Consider the following 15,732-nt stretch of genomic DNA (forward strand, 5'->3'; position numbering starts at 1 on the left):
CCCGTTTGCCAGTCATAAAGGTGATGCTCCAAACTTGAGGGTGCAACGTTCACGTCTGAGGCCACCGATGAAGTGGCAACAGCAGGTGGGAAGCCTCAGTCCTTGGCTCCGTCCTTGGCCCCGGGAGGAATCCCACCCTTTCTTCTGTGCCCTGCTAAGGCCTGCGGGGCCGCCCTTCCGGGTGAATTCGCAAATGGGAGTCCCCCGAGCTGTTCTTTGGGCTGGGGTCGGGGTAGGCATGGGGAGGCCTCCCCCGTGAGGCAGGCTGTGGGGCCTGACGTCCTGGGCAGCCCACCGGGAAGGGAAAGGGGAAGTGCGCCTTGACGCCTGGGGTCAAAAAGGGCGGGGAGAGCTGCTTTGTGAGGGCACAATTTGCAGAAGCCGCCAAGCCGGGGGTCTGCCGGCCTGACCCTCCTCGAGGCGCCTGGAACAACCCGACGTAGGGCGCACCCCAGTTCCATCAGGACCTCAGCGCTTCAGCCTCTCGGCGGGCCGCAGCGCACCCAAACATGGCCGCCGAACCCGGGTTCCGGGGCCGCAGCCGGGACTCCGGGTGACGCACGGCCGACGGGTTGCATCAGCCCGCGACCACGTGCTCGCCCCGCCCCTCCGCCCACGGATCCGGGCGCCGATTGAGCCACGTTAGGGCCGTGACCTCCGCCTCAGCCAATGGGAGGCAGCCACAGAGTGTTCTCGCCGCAGAGCCCTGGCGCGAGGTGCCTATAAAAGGCGCCTGAGGCGGGGGCGCGCGCCCCAAAGACGCGAACCGTCGTTGCGGAGCTGGTGGGTGGCTGCGTCGCCGCCGCCGCCTGCCTGGCATCTCGGAGCGCCGCGGAACCCACAGCGCAGCCGACATGGAGGTCGAGCCCGAGCCCGAGCCCGTCACGCTCCTGGTAAAGAGCCCCAACCAGCGCCACCGCGACTTGGAGCTGAGCGGCGACCGCAGCTGGAGCGTGGGACGCCTCAAGGCCCATCTGAGCCGCGTCTACCCCGAGCGCCCGGTGAGAGGGGCCCCCGACTCCCCCGGCCAACGCCTCCCGCCCCGGCTGTCATCCCCTCGGCCCGCCTCGCGTCCGCCTCCCCTTCCCTTCCAGCTTCTCCCTTCGCCGCCCCTCCCCCGACGGCTGGTCCGCACCAGGTCACTTCCCCGGGGCTGGGGTCTTGCCCTGCCCTGCCGCGGTAGGCACCGCCTCGCCCGGCCCAATGGCCGTCACCTCCAAGTCCTAGGCCGCCATCGCCCCGCCTTCCAGACGGGACGCCTTCCCCTGTCACCTCACCTCCTGTGGTCCCAGCCCCAAGACTGTCCCCCTCCAGCCCCACCTCCCGGACCACTGCCCCGTCCCCTGGGCCTTAGCCAAGCCGCTGAGACAGCAGTTTGACCTTGGGTGAGTCATTGCACCCTTCTAGCCTCAGTTTCCCCGAAAGGACAGGGCGACTAGGCGTTCCGCGTTAGGATTGCATCCACTGGATCGAAGCGAGGACACAGAAATGCTGCCAAGTGGATTTTCTGCCTGCCGCATCTCGGTGTGGAGCGGAGGAGGCAGGGGCCAGTGGCGAGGGAAACGGGGGGAGCGCCCCGGGAGTGTGTACTTAAGGTCCCACACCCAGGAGCGAGACGTGGCTCTTCCCCTCCCCGTCCACCTTCCGCCCTGGGCCCCTCCCTGCCGCACCGGACTCCGCCGCAGCCTTTGCCGAGTCCCGGGGAGGAGCCCCGCGCGCTTTCTGGCTGGAGTGATTTAGAAGGGAAGCAGGCAGACAGAGTCTCCCTGAGTCTGGGCTTTAAGACTTCGGCCCCTCAATTACAGACTTCCTCGCTTTGTTTTGGCGGACACATCTGTCAACATCACCCTTAGCACCGCCCTCCGTCCCCACCACGTGATGGAGGCGGCTGCATCCTTCCTGTATTTACTTTCTACTCTGATATTATGTAAGTGTCAGCAGTGTGCTTTACTGCCCACAAGTGTAATTCTCCATCAGACAGGAGGAGACATCGGGGCGAAAAAGATTGTGAAATTCTTCCTTCTTATCTGTAAAGTTGCCGGGTGTGGTAGCTCGGGGGTCAGGCTCTTTTTGCTCCTTATTTGTTCAGTACGGAAGGTAGAAGTGAGTTTTCCTTCTGAGTTATTCTTTTGAATTTTGCTTATTTATCTAATAAGCTTTCATTTCTTTAGCATACCCCTTGGGACTATTTGTAGTTTCACCACAGCTGCTTCCAGGAAACTAGGTGGCCGTGTTGCTGTGAGAATGGAGGTATGCAAATAGGTTTAGTCACTAGTTGCATCATTTGGTAAAAGGCAGTGTTTTGGAGGAGAGCTTCCCTTAAGGGCTTCCTTGGGTGACAAACATCACCTATTAAGTCCGAAGACTCAAATAAAAGACCTCTCAGGTGTGTAAATTTCTGCTTAAAAATTACGGCTGGAGAGCACTCATCATTTGGTTTCTAACCTGAGAAGTCTTACTTTTATAATAGTTGTTTAACGTGTTTAATTTTTTTCAAATCAGCCTTCTGGGTAAAGACACAGCATGTCAGTTTAGGCCTCTAAAAGGAAACCCACAGGCAGCTATGGTTTTCAAACCTTTACTAGTGTGGAACTCTTTAATGTAAAGCAGGACCCCACCTCTACAGGAGCATTTTACAAAATTAGGTGTATGTCATTACCTATAAAGTCAATTGGAACAGTGGTGAAGAAAGTATCCGATTTGATTCTGTAGTTTTAGGTGCATAGTGTCAAAAATTCCTGATTTATGCAGATAAATAGATACAGTTGTTGTTTTGACTGTTTTAAACAGTTTGCTTAATAATCTCCAGCTACTTGGCAGGAGCAGCTTTATGCCAAATTTTGAATAGTTGTTGCACTGGCATTGGTTGCTGATCTCTAGTGTACTGGCTTTGGTATATATCGTTTGAGGCCATTCGTTTTAAGTATGGTTTTTAAAGGAATTAAAAATAGATTTTAAAAGTGAGATTTGTATGAAAGTGTGGCGAGTCCCTGTAGTTTTGAAATTACTGGGAAGGAGAAGAGGGGTTGGAGTTTTGACTTCTTAGCCCCAGGTGACCTTAGACAAGTCAGTTTCAGACTTTTCCTCCCTTCAAACAGGGATACTAAATCTCACAGGTTTGTATGCCGCCTCTATACCTGCATTTGTATATTGGGAAAAGTCTCTTTGAGAGTTTAGAATTAGTTTAGAATTGCTTTGTGTTATCTTAGGACAATACTAGGTGATTTTGGTGAATGCTGACCTTGCTTGGGAGCACTTTGAGTTTTCTCTGAGACCGTACAATTTGTGTTTTGGGTAATGGCAGAAAGGAATTTCTTGAGAATTTAAAAGTCAAGTAGGTCACCACAGGTTTTGTGGACTGGAGATAATTTGCCATCCTAAATTTATTTGCATGTTAGAGAGAAATTCAAAGTTCGGCACTTTATAAAAAAGAGTTTTGTATATGAGACCTTTGGAAAAATGCTTTCCTGTGATTCTAGGGAAAAACACCCATGTTCGAGTTATTTGTATAAAAGTTTCTTCTGTGTTTGGGAACTTGTGGGAGCTAAATGCTGACCTGTGCTACTCCTTCTTTTCATGACTAGTGTCCAGAGGACCAGAGGTTAATTTATTCTGGAAAGCTGTTGTTGGATCACCAGTGTCTCAAGGACTTGCTTCCAAAGGTACATCATTTACACATTAACTTTTGAATGTTTTTTAAGCACTTACCAGGTTGAATTTAGGTCCTAAAGTACCTCCTTATTACTTTTAGCAGGAAAAACGGCATGTTTTGCATCTGGTGTGCAATGTGAAGGGTCCTTCAAAAATGTCAGAAACCAGCGCAAAGGTATGTCTGCTTTTTCAAGATTATAGCAATCTCTATAATTCAGATCCTCATGGTAGAAATAAAGGGAGTTGGAAAAAACCTAAGAGATTTTATTGCCTTTTTATCAAGTAATAGTTTGTTTCTTCCCCAGTGATAATCAGGAGTTAGAAACTTATCAATACAAGTGCATGTCTGCTATTATAGTAGTAGACTATGCCATTAGTGTTGTAGTGGGAAAGTGGAGTTCTACATTACACTATCTTCCGGGGCATGATTTGACCTACGATAGCTGTTTATCCAGATCACTAAATTAGCAAGACACTCTAAAATGGGTTTTTACTGAATTTAGCACATAATAAGCTGCTGTTAAGGAATCACTCATTTTTATGAACAGTAAAAAAGTGAATATATTTCCCTCGGAAATTTTCATTGTGATGTATTTAATTGGATAGGAAAAGACCACCATCTCTATCACGGGATCTCTAAAGACTTACTTACGTTTGACAACCAAAATAATTTATTTTTCATTTCACAGTGTTGATTTGAATATACAATAATAATATTCTAATGTAGTGATACACTCTAAATTAGGATTACGACTCTATTTCCTGAAACATCTGAACATAGGATAGGAAATTTCTTTCCTTTAGGTTGCTGGCTAGGTTGTATTTATAAATCTTGGTCAGATTTAGTTTCTTGATTTAGTAAATTTAGCACCATAAGATTTGTAGAACAACATTATCAGGATGCTTTCTCATCAATGATAACTTCATTGGAAGATTTTAATGAAATTGCATAGTTACTTGAGGAAAAAATATGGATTTTTAAAATAATTATATATTGAAATTGGGTTGAACAAATTTCAGAATATTTTTTACATAACATTGCATCTGTTTACTTTTGTCAAGTTCAGAGGTCGGGGTGAGGGACATAAGCCATTCACAGCAAAAGAATCCTTCTAGTTTGGTTGCACACAGTTGCATCAGATCCTTTGTTCTAATATTCATCTTACACTTACTTAGGTTGCTGAAGTCACAGAGCAGCCTGCTGGTCTCCATCAGGGACAGTATCCTGGGGATTCCTCAGGTGATAGCTTAAGGCAAAGGGAGGTTCTTCGGAACCTTTCTCCCTCTGGATGGGAGAATATCTCAAGGTGAGTGTTACAATAGAGAACCAGGTTTATACAACACGGACGTGCATCATTTGCATCAATTTTAAGAATAAAGTATATTTATAGTATATAGTCACAGAACTTTAAAATGTGCAAAATTTTGCTTTCTAAGGGCTTCACTTTAAAGATCTGTTATGTATTTAACTTTTCTTAATACACAGCCTTTTAGGAACACATAAACATGGGGATGCACGAGTTGAAAATGTAGGCATTTCCCTTTTCACATGGGTGTGCTTCTCATTGTGCTGACCTCATGAGAGGGACTTAGTGCTGCTGCTGCGGAGAAAACAGCCGGTGTAAGCATCTCACAGCTGCTTTGCCAATGGCTTTGTGCTTTGTCTGTCATAACAATGGGTGACAAAAGGTGAAAAGATTAAGAAATGCTCTGCCAAGGACTGAGTTGGTGGAGCTGGGAAAAAAAGGTCTGGTCTTTAGAGCAAAAGCCAAGAGTGACTAAATGCTCTAATGTTTGGATTTCATAGCTCTTGGAACATCTTATTATGAAAGTTCTTATGAGAAAAAAATAATTAACTACAAGTTGAAATTCTGTAGCCCCTCAATTCCCCTGGTTTCCTTTTCTTGGTAGTTATTAATATTTGATTTTGACAAAGTCAGGTATTTGAGGAATGATGAGTTGGGTTTTTTTTTTTCCTTAACGGAAATTTCAAATACACACAAGAGCAGAGGGAACTGTGTAATGAACCTCACACAGACATCACCTGAGCCCAGTAATGATCATAGTTTTGCCGTGCTTGTTTCATCTATTCCCCCTTTGCTTTTTCCTTTCTGATGTGTTTAAAAGTAATTCCTAGACATCATGTCAGTTCAGCCCTACATACTTGAGTAAAACCTTAGAGTTCTCTTGCATATCTACAATGCTGTCCTCATCAGAACTACAAAAGCACTTTGTTATCCTCCCATTTCCTTGCACTATAACATTTTTAAATGATCAAAAACAATATTATACCAAGACCTACTTGAATTGGAATACCATTTAGAAACACTCTGGCTAGGGAATTTGGTTAAAAGACCCGCATAGGGGCACCTGGGTGGGTCAGTCAGTTGAGCGTCTGACTCGATCTCAGGGTCGTGAGATTGAGCCCTTAAAAGAGAAAAAGATTGTCCGCATATAAATTGGATAATTGGATAGAAACGCTTAAAACTGCCTCCCTTATTCTAGCCATACAACTTGAGACTTGTGGCCCATATGTACGTGAATTTCACCTTGATAAAACCTGTCGACTTTATTCAACACCTATTTGTTGAGTAGCCAGTGCATATAATTTTAAGGATGGGAGTTAACCAGCAGAGATGATCACATAACCAGTTCCTGATTTTTCCACAATTCTTCTAGTTTTGTGAATTGCTGCCAAAGGAGTTCACTCTGAAAGGGGCACAAAGCCAAAGATGACACCCATATGCTCTGCTTAAGAAATATGAATTTGGTGTCAAACAGGTCTCAAATCCAGCCCTGCTATTTAACTAGCTCAGTGACTTCATGCAAATCCCTCATCTTCCCTGAGCTATATTCAGGCTCCCTTCTGTGACATGGAGGGGGAAGCTTCCTCCCCACAGGGTTGTTGGGGATCCAGTGAGATGACAGCCCAGCAGCCTGTACAGGGCACAAGTGGTCAGTAAGCACGCGAGAGTGACGCCACATACACACGTAACTCCCACCTCCCCACCCCGTATAGCTCAGATTTAGGGGTGGGGAGAAATGGGTAGCAGGAGGAGGGGGAAGTTTTCTTCAGGAAAGGCTTTGAGAGAGATGTGGCTTTTTAGAGCTGCTCTTTGAAGGACAAACAGTAGGTTTAGAGCTGCAGTGACACTCAGCAAATGGAGACTGGGGGTGAGGGTCCACCTAGCCTGAACGGGCCCGGCTGGTTTACACGTCCTAGTAATGACATGCTGTGAGAGGCCAGCGCTGGGCTCCGGGCCACAGTAGCAGACCTCTGTCAGCACTGCCTGTGCTTGCATCACACCGGGTGCCTCACACAGTCCTCTACCAGGGAACTGTCATACAGCCTCTCTCTCTTTGGAGTCCTAATTGTAATTTAGACCTTTGCGTTTATTCATACTAAACCAAGTCAAAATGAGTGTTTTTAAAAAAATCTGTCATAGGCCTGAAGCTGCCCAGCCAGTGTTCCAAGGCCTGGGGCCTGGTTTCTCGGGCTATACAACCTATGGTTGGCTGCAGCTCTCCTGGTTTCAGCAGATCTACGCACGGCAGTACTACATGCAATAGTGAGTCCTTTCCTGTCCTGCTGGGGGCGGCCAGGGCGAGGGATGGAGGGATGCAGTTTCTGCAGAGCCTTGCTCTGTCTGGCCTGGTGGGTGGAGGAGGGTGTAAATGATAACTGCTACCTAATTTGTGTATTAATTCTGTACATAGGGGGCTTGTGTCTGTACATAGTTTGATGACTCATTTAGAATCAGTTACTTTTCAATACCAGGTATCTTTAGTTTCATGAAAAGTTTAATTTGCTACTGTACCATATTTTTATAGTTTTACACTTTCAACTCCAGATGAAATTTACCACGTGGCGCTCTCAGTAGCAGAAAAGGCATTTATAGATTCAACTGTTAGTAAAGAAATTATTCACTAAGTTAAAAGTCAAATTTTTCATGTACCTACTTATAATTCTTAACAGTAAAAGACCCTGTGTAAATAAGGCTATGAGAAGCACAGGCTTCACAGTGCTTTGCTCTCAACAGTATCTGCCTCTGTCGATTTTATTTTAGTTTAGCGGCCACTGCCGCATCGGGGGCTTTTGTCCCCTCACCAAGTGCACAAGAGATACCTGTGGTCTCTGCACCTGCTCCAGCCCCTATTCACAACCAGTTTCCAGCGGAGAACCAGCCAGCCAATCAGAATGCCGCTCCTCCAGTGGTGGTTAATCCTGGGGCCAATCAAAATTTGCGGATGAATGCACAAGGTGGCCCTATTGTGGAAGAAGATGACGAAATAAATCGAGATTGGTTGGATTGGACCTATTCAGCAGCCACGTTTTCCGTTTTTCTCAGTATCCTCTACTTCTACTCCTCCCTGAGCAGGTTCCTTATGGTCATGGGGGCCACCGTCGTTATGTACCTGTAAGCAGATGATTTTGCTTTCCTTTTTTCCCTTTATTACAAATTAATGCTGCATGGGGGCTCAAACCAAGTACAGATTTTTCTTTTTTTGAGCAGTCTCAGTCATTATTTATGAAAGTGTGTTTTTGTTTTTGTTTTTAAGATTTTATTTACTTACAGTGCGAGCAGGGGGAGGAGCAGAGGGGGAGAGAGAGAATCTTAAGCAGGCTCCATGCCCAGTGCAGAGCCCGATGCGGGGCTCGCTCTCATGATCCTGAGATCATGACCTGAGACAAAATCAAGAGTTGGACACTTGACCGACAGAGCCACCCAGGCATCCCTATGGAAGTGTATTTAAACAGCAACTATTCTGGCATGTTCAGTGCAAGGAACTGACAGTTTGGTTGGGCACTGCTGAGAACACATTAATCGTATGTCAATGCAAAAAGGACATTCTGTTTTCTTCTAGATAAGGTACCTGCCAGGCTCATGAACCACAATAATACGGCCATTCTAAAGCATGAAAGGGAAAATTGTATTTGTTTTGAATAAAAACAAGTTTATTTTTATCAAGCTGTAGTTGCTGCCTTCCAGGATTAGAGGTCAGACACTGACGGCAGCAAAGCTCTAAAGGGCCAGGGAACCTTTACAGACCTGACGTTTGGCTTTATCCACGGCTCAGAGTAGTGGTTCTCAACCAGGATGCTTTTGTACTCCTAGGGTGTGACACTTTTGACTGTCACAACTAGGGGGTGGTCCTACTGGCATCTAGTAGGTAGAGACCAGAGGTGCTGCTAAACATCCTCCAAAGCACAGGACAGCCCCACAGTAAATATCCAGCCCAATATGTCAGTAGTGCCAAAGGTGAGAAACCCTGGCCTAGACTGATATGTCCTTGTTTGTGGTCAGAACTGACAAATTTTTCCTATGGAGTGAAAATGGATTTTTGTTTTAGTTTTAAAAATCTTAAGAGAGCAATATTTGAATAATAAAACAATTACTCTTATATCCAGAATTAATCATTGTTAATATTTTGTCATATTTGCTATAAGACTTGTATTTAGTTGGATTTTCCAAATAAAATATTAGTCAATTCTTTAAATTTTTTAGTCTCTAGAATCATATATTTGTGACCAAATTTAGGTCTTATTATTATGTAGGTTATTACATATTATAACCCCAGCTCTGTGTGCGTGTGTGTGTTTATCCCTTCCCCACCCCCTGCTCAGGTTTGCAGGTGTGAAGTTTAGTTCAGGATCAGCAAGAGCAGTTTCTGTGTGCAGGGTGCTGTTAATGTTGGTGGGCACACAGTGCTGAATAAAACATAGTCCCCATAGTGACCTTGAAGAAGCTGACAGGCCAATGAGGAAGTCTAGGAGATGGTGTGGTAGAAAGTCTCTGCAGATGGGCCTGGCTGTGAGCTTCTAATCAGAGCATTGCTGTGATTAGAAAAGGAGAGCAAGGGGGACCCTATCAAATCAAGACCCTTAAATTCTTAAACAAAGTTGACTGTGATTAGCTGAGGTGAACTTTTATGTGCTTCCTTTGAAGGCATCACGTTGGGTGGTTTCCATTTAGACAGAGGCCGGTTCAGAACTTCCCAAACGATGGTCCTCCTCATGAAGCTATAAATCAGGACCCCAACAATAACTTACAGGTAAGGAGCTTCCGGGGGGCCCAGCAAGCTTCATGTGAAATGCCAGGCTCTCAGATCCTTAACATTTAGATATTTAGCCTCATAGTTTACCATTTCATTAGGCTGAAGTTTCAAGATTTTTTCAAATTTGTTCTTAGAGCAGTACCTTTTTTTTTTTTTTTAAGATTTATTTATTTTGAGAGAGGGCAAGGCCATGCATACAAGCAGGTGGGGGTTGGAGAGAGAGGGAGAGAGAGAATCTCAAGCAGACTTCCTGCACCAAGTGCGGAGCCCAACACGGGGCTCAATCCCATGTCCCTGAGATCATGACCTGAGCAGAAACCAAGAGTCAGACATTTAACTGACTGAGCCCACCCAGGCACCCCTAGCAGTAGCTATTTTTAAAAAACATTTGAGTATGCCATAAAATCCATCAGGTATTTTAGTCCTGTGGCAATTTGCATTTTGGCAAATGTAAATAATGTTTTTTTTAAACTCACTATTTTGAGCATTCAGAGGTCTATAACAATGTGTTATACCATGGAAACTGCTAATGGATAGTTACTCTAATCAAAGATTAGGAATATAAGCATGTCTCACTTCCAGAATGGATTTCCTGGAGAATTTCCCTAGATTTATAGAGCAGTTTAAAATCCATAATCCCAAAGGATATTCTTTTATAATATAAATTACCACCCTAGTATCTGTTTTTATTTTTTTATTTTTAAAGATTTTATTTATTTATTTGACAGAGAGAGACACAGCGAGAGCAGGAACACAAGCAGGGGAAGTGGGAGAGGGAGAAGCAGGCTTCCCACGGAGCAAGGAGCCCCATGTGGGACTCGATCCCAGGACCCTGGAATCATGACCTGAGCCAAAGGCAGACGCTTAACAACTGAGCCACCCAGGCGCCCCCTAGTATCTGTTTTTAGAATGCTGGGTTTCCATTTTTAGTTTCTTAGCTCGGAACACTGCCAAAATCAGAATATCCATATTTAACGAAGTGGTTAACTTAATTCATGAGTTTAATAATAAAGATCTAGTTACTTCTTTTGTTCTAATACTTAATGCCAGGGATTTTCAAAACTGTGAGAAGGTCACCAGCAGTGGTGCTGTGAGGCCTGAGAACTCGACATCCAGCCGAGGACGCCATTTCCTGCAGTCCTGTCTGCCTGGTTGCTTTGAATATGGGGCCAGGGATTTACTCTGCCCTTCCCTAACATTATTTTCTAATGGTTTTCTCATTGTGTTTCATTCACTGTAGGAAGGCCCTGATCCTGAAGGTGAAGACCCCAACCGCCTTCCTCCAGACAGGGATGTACTAGAGGACGAGCAGACCAGCCCTTCATTTATGAGCACAGCCTGGCTTGTCTTCAAGACTTTCTTTGCTTCTCTTCTTCCAGAAGGCCCCCCAGCCATAGCAAACTGATGGTGCTTGCTTTCTGGCTGCTGGAGGCTTCGACAGGCATGGACTGGATCTTCTGACTCCAGCTAGATTTCCTCACCTGGACATGGCAGTGGCACAGAATTGGAGAATCAACAAGGAGGAGGATATGCTTTTGTGATCAAGCAAAAGCAGAAACTAAGACGTGAAGCCATGATACAAATTGATGAACAAAAAATGTCCAAGGCTTCTCATGTCTTTATTCTCTGAAGAGCTTTAATATATACTGTATGTAGTTTCATAGGCATTGTAAATAGAAGGCATTAGTGTCGCATGTTTATGCCTGAGGAACTTTCAGGTGTGTGTGTCTGCATGTGTGTTTGTACATCGATATCATAGATGCAGAAATGGTTCTGCTGGTACGATTTGATTCCTGTTGGAATGTTTAAATTACACTAAGTGTACTACTTTATATAATCAATGAAATTGCTAGACATGTTTTAGCAGGACTTTTCTAGGAAAGACTTATGTATAATTGCTTTTTAAAATGCAGTGCTTTACTTTAAACCAAGGGGAACTTTGCAGAGGTGAAAACCTTTGCTGGGTTTTCTGTTCAATAAAGTTTTACTATGAATGACCCTGGCAGAGACTCTTGTGATCTTAGCAGTTTGCTCCATGTCCATGTCACTGGGTGGTCAACAGTTGAGTTGCTAACTTGTAAGTCACCTGAATGTTCTGCTGCTTTTCATAAAAGGACTGTACTAATGAAGAATGATAAGGTAAGGCCATGAAAGTTTTAATTTACTAAGAATATACTTGTGTTTGTCCCCATTCCCTGATTCCAACAGTACTGGTTTTGTAGTAACCCATCAAACTTGAATTCCCCAGGTTTCAAGTTAGTGGCATTGGGGCACCCGGCTGGCTCAGTCGATAGAGCATGGGACTCTTGATCTTAGGGTCGTGAATTCAAGCCCCCCACTGGGTGTGGAGCCTATTTAAAAAAAAAAACACTAAGTACCTTCCATCTTGGCAATTCTGTGGTAATTACACCTGCTCATATAGCAGGCTTTTGTAAGCTGAGCTTGCTTCTGTGATTTTAATCTTTTAAGTATTAATTTTCAGACTAATCTCAAAACACAGTTGCGTGTATTTTTCACACACTGTAGCAAACCGTGCTACAGGCAGAATGCCGAAGGCCTGGGCAGGGTGTTTTTGGCAGAGTGAATCACTTGTATGATGGTTGTGATCATTTAAATTAATCATTACTGAAAACCTCGTTTACATCAAATAAACACTCATCGAACAGTTCATACTAAGTCTTTTTCAAGCCTTGGGTAGAAAAGCCTATTGATTTTCAGGGGAGGGGGCCTCACCATCTGACAAGTGCTTGGAGCCCCAGACAGCTGGTGATATCCGTCTCATGTTTCTAAAGGAGTGGGGCCGCTCTCGCTGTGAGGTCAGCCTGTGAAGATGAAACTCCAGATTCCATGGGCCCAAAATAATTTCAGGAAGATGCTCCCGAGGACAGCTGACAAGGGTTCACATTGGCCCAAGCTGCACCAGGACAAAGGGGATCTTAAAGACAACAGGAAAGGTTTAAGACAGCTGACAGGTGGGGGATGCGGCAGAAGGCAGAAATGTTGATGCTTCCACAACAGTTACTAAATGTAGTATAATAATGCACTACATACCACCATTTGTATTTAGAAAATTACTGGTTTGGATCTCCATGACAAAGTAGCAAAGAAATAACCTGAAAACAAAATTTCCTCATTTCAGCTTAAACCATAGCAGCTTCTTTTAAGTTTGCATTTTCCGAAGTGTGTTTTCTTAAATCCTAGTTCCATCGGAGAAACATTGCAAAAAATGAGCTCATGGTCAAGTAAATTTGAAAACCACAGTTTGATCCCAGACTTCTGGGATTTTCAAAATGCTGATGGGCCTGAAGGGAGGGCGGTCTTCAGCCTCTTCCTTCCTAGGAAGGTGCCTGGGACCGAACCATGTGGAATGTTTAGGTGGCAATACTTTGCAGGGCTGGGCCAAGTTTCTCCAGAAGGCTGTAATCAATGTCAACTTACGCTGCTATTTCTCCCAACAGGTCCAGGGATCAAGAGGCAGAAATGGGAGTGGTAGCACTCACTATGACCCTATTGATCGATGAGAAAAAATTTTACTTCTTTCCCACAATCTTGTGCTCTGCTCTAGAGGTCTTAGTTCCCAAGGGAGTATATTCATTTCCTAGAACTACCATAAGAAATTCTACAAACTGGGTGGCTTAAAACTATTCTCTCACAGTTCCAGTGGCTAGAAGTCTGAAATCAAGGTGTTGGCAGATGGCTTCCTTCTGGGGTTCCTGGGAGAGAACCTGTTCCATGCCTTTTCCCTAGCTTCTGGTGGTTGCCAGCAATTTCTTGATGCTCCTTGGCTTGTAGCTGTGTCACTCCAATTTCTGCCTCCTTCATATGGTTTTCTTCCCTCTGTTTCTGTGTCTCTGTGTCTTCATATGACCTTATAAGGATGCCAGTCATTGGATTTACATCTGCAAAGACCTCCTTTCACATTCCAAGTTTCTGGATGGACAGGAACTTCGGGGGACATAGTTCAACCCACAACAGGGAGTAATGCGTCCACTGGGAGACAATGAGTCCATTGAACTGAAAACTAAGACCTGGCCACTTTGCGATCCTCCTGCTTCTGACTCAACAGGCAAAGAAGGGAGTTCTGTTGCCTGGGTAGATCCATCCTGATTATCAAGAGGAAATTGGGCTGCACTCTACAATGAAGATAAGAATTCTGGAATACAGGAGATCCATTAGGGTGTGTCGTCCTACCATGCCCTGTGATTAAAGTCAATGGAAACTTAACAACCCAATTCAGGTAGGACTGCTAATGGCCGTGACTCTTCAGGAATGAAGGTTTGGGTCACTCGGCCAGGTAGAGAACTATACCCATCTGAGGTGCTAACTGAAAACATGGAATGGGTAGTGGAAGAAGGGAGTTATAAATCCCCAATTACAGCCATATGACCAGGTGTAGAAATGAGGACTGTAATTGTCCTGAATATTCCTCATTTTGTTGTTTGTATGTTTGCACACACACATTTGCAAATTATATATTTTCTTCCCTTGTCTCCTTATCATCTAACATAAGATGAATTAATCATACCTAACTTTTACATCACAGGATTTTTAGTTACAGGGCAAGAGTGACCATCACCTAAGGACTTGGCATCCTCTCCTGGGGAAAGGGTCAGCATGTTTTCTGTGAAAACCGCAGGATAGTGGCATCATATTAAGTGGAAGCGTGACTTTGTTACTGTCTTTATCCAGAGATGAAGTGTGGTTTAAGAACACGGGCATGGGTACTGAACGGACAAAGTGTGATCAAAGTTGCTTTGACGTGTCAACCATGGCAAGGCCCAATTATGCAATCAATCATTAGCTAGGTGTTGATGTGAAGGGATTTTGCAGATGTGATTAACATCTACAATCAGTAGATTCTAAGTAAAGGCAATTATCCTCTATAATCAGAGTGGGCCTCATCCAATTTACTGAAAGATCTGACGAGCAAAAGGGAGGTTTCCCTGAGGAAGAAGCAGTCCAGCCCACAGTCTGCAAGGGCGCTTCTGCAGAGTCTCCAGTCTGCTGACCTGCCCTAGGACTTGAGACTTGGCTGGCCAGCCTCTGCAATCACGGAAGCCCATTCCGTGGAATAAACCGACAATGAACCCATCTTCTACAGGTTCTGTTTCTCTGGTAGAACACTGACTGATACAGGGTCCTGGCTTGGAGATGAGGGTCCTGCTCCTCATCCTGGGGTGCCATGCTGGCCAATGGGAGGCTGCTTCCGGGACGGCTGTGTCACGCATTCAGAAGAGGGTGCACCTCTTCTGGCTGTGCTTCAGACCAAATGCCTGTCGGGGAGGCTCTGGGAAAGGCTTTGCTCTGCCTTGTAAAGGTCTCCCGTCCCTGGGAGGGGGCCGGGTAGGCTTGCAGGAAGGAAGGGGTGAGGCCGGAAGTGGTGGGGTATCAATGGCACGAGGACCTGGGGAGTGGGTCGGGGAAGGCTGTCTCTGATTCGGTGACATCCAAGAGTAGTTTGCTCACAGCAGTCTCTGTGGCCTAGCCACGGGAGCAAATTCTCTGATGCCCACTGGATTCGTCCATGCCTGAGCATGAAGGTCCCTGTGGTCCCCCGTCCACACAGCTGGCTGAAGAACACACGGGCAGGCACATGTACCCTACACTCTACACTCAACAATTCTGTATTGAGGACCCACTTGGTGCTGGCTGTTCCCTGCCCTCAGGGAGCTTATGTCCTGGTGGGATGACAGACACCACGCAACGGAACAAATGGACATAAAATGAGAAGGGCTAGCAAGGGAGAAACATAGACAAGAGAGAAAATAATGGGTTGGGGGACATTTTAGATAGCATGGGTTTGGGGCAGGGTGAGTAGCTAGACAGTGGTCAGGGAAGACCTCTGAGGAGGCAACACCTGAAGGAGGAGCTGAAGCAAACCCAGCAAATAATTGGGGAAGAGCCTTCCACGCAGTGCAAAGGCCCTGAGGTAGGAAGAGGCTCGGCATAAACAGCGTCTTGAAAGGTGGCTGAAGGGGAACGGTGGGCGATGAGACCCAGAGGTGGGCAGAGTGAGGTCACATA

At 45.5% G+C, this 15,732-nt stretch overlaps 1 protein-coding gene across 3 annotated transcripts; it reads left to right on the forward strand.

Annotated features, from left to right (window-relative positions):
• The first annotated feature begins 767 nt into the window (after positions 1-767).
• On the forward strand, positions 768-11,220 carry HERPUD1 (homocysteine inducible ER protein with ubiquitin like domain 1). 3 transcript variants are annotated; one of them, XM_028093195.2, is made up of 8 exons: positions 768-1,001; positions 3,585-3,662; positions 3,752-3,826; positions 4,828-4,958; positions 7,098-7,220; positions 7,719-8,069; positions 9,600-9,705; positions 10,949-11,220. In XM_028093195.2, the coding sequence occupies exons 1-8, from the start codon at positions 855-857 to the stop codon at positions 11,111-11,113; spliced, it is 1,176 nt and encodes a 391-aa protein (XP_027948996.1). In that variant the 5' UTR covers positions 768-854; the 3' UTR covers positions 11,114-11,220. The 3 variants fall into 3 exon arrangements, with proteins under 3 accessions (XP_027948996.1, XP_027949003.1, XP_027949009.1); XM_028093202.2 differs by having other exon boundaries at positions 3,755-3,826; XM_028093208.2 differs by lacking the exon at positions 10,949-11,220 and having other exon boundaries at positions 7,719-7,912; positions 9,600-9,703.
• The last annotated feature ends 4,512 nt before the right edge of the window (positions 11,221-15,732 follow it).

This window comes from Eumetopias jubatus, unplaced genomic scaffold, assembly GCF_037043125.1.
Source record: "Eumetopias jubatus isolate StellerSeaLion01/CBP00866 unplaced genomic scaffold, mEumJub1_p1.0 scaffold_10, whole genome shotgun sequence".
NCBI lineage: Eukaryota > Metazoa > Chordata > Mammalia > Carnivora > Otariidae > Eumetopias > Eumetopias jubatus.

Coding starts and splice junctions, on each gene's coding strand:
- HERPUD1 (XM_028093195.2), top strand. CDS start 855: ATGGAGGTCGAGCCCGAGCCCGAGCCCGTCACGCTCCTGGTAAAGAGC. Junction 4,959..7,097: donor GGATGGGAGAATATCTCAAG/GTGAGTGTTACA, acceptor AATCTGTCATAG/GCCTGAAGCTGCCCAGCCAG. Junction 8,070..9,599: donor GCCACCGTCGTTATGTACCT/GTAAGCAGATGA, acceptor CTTCCTTTGAAG/GCATCACGTTGGGTGGTTTC.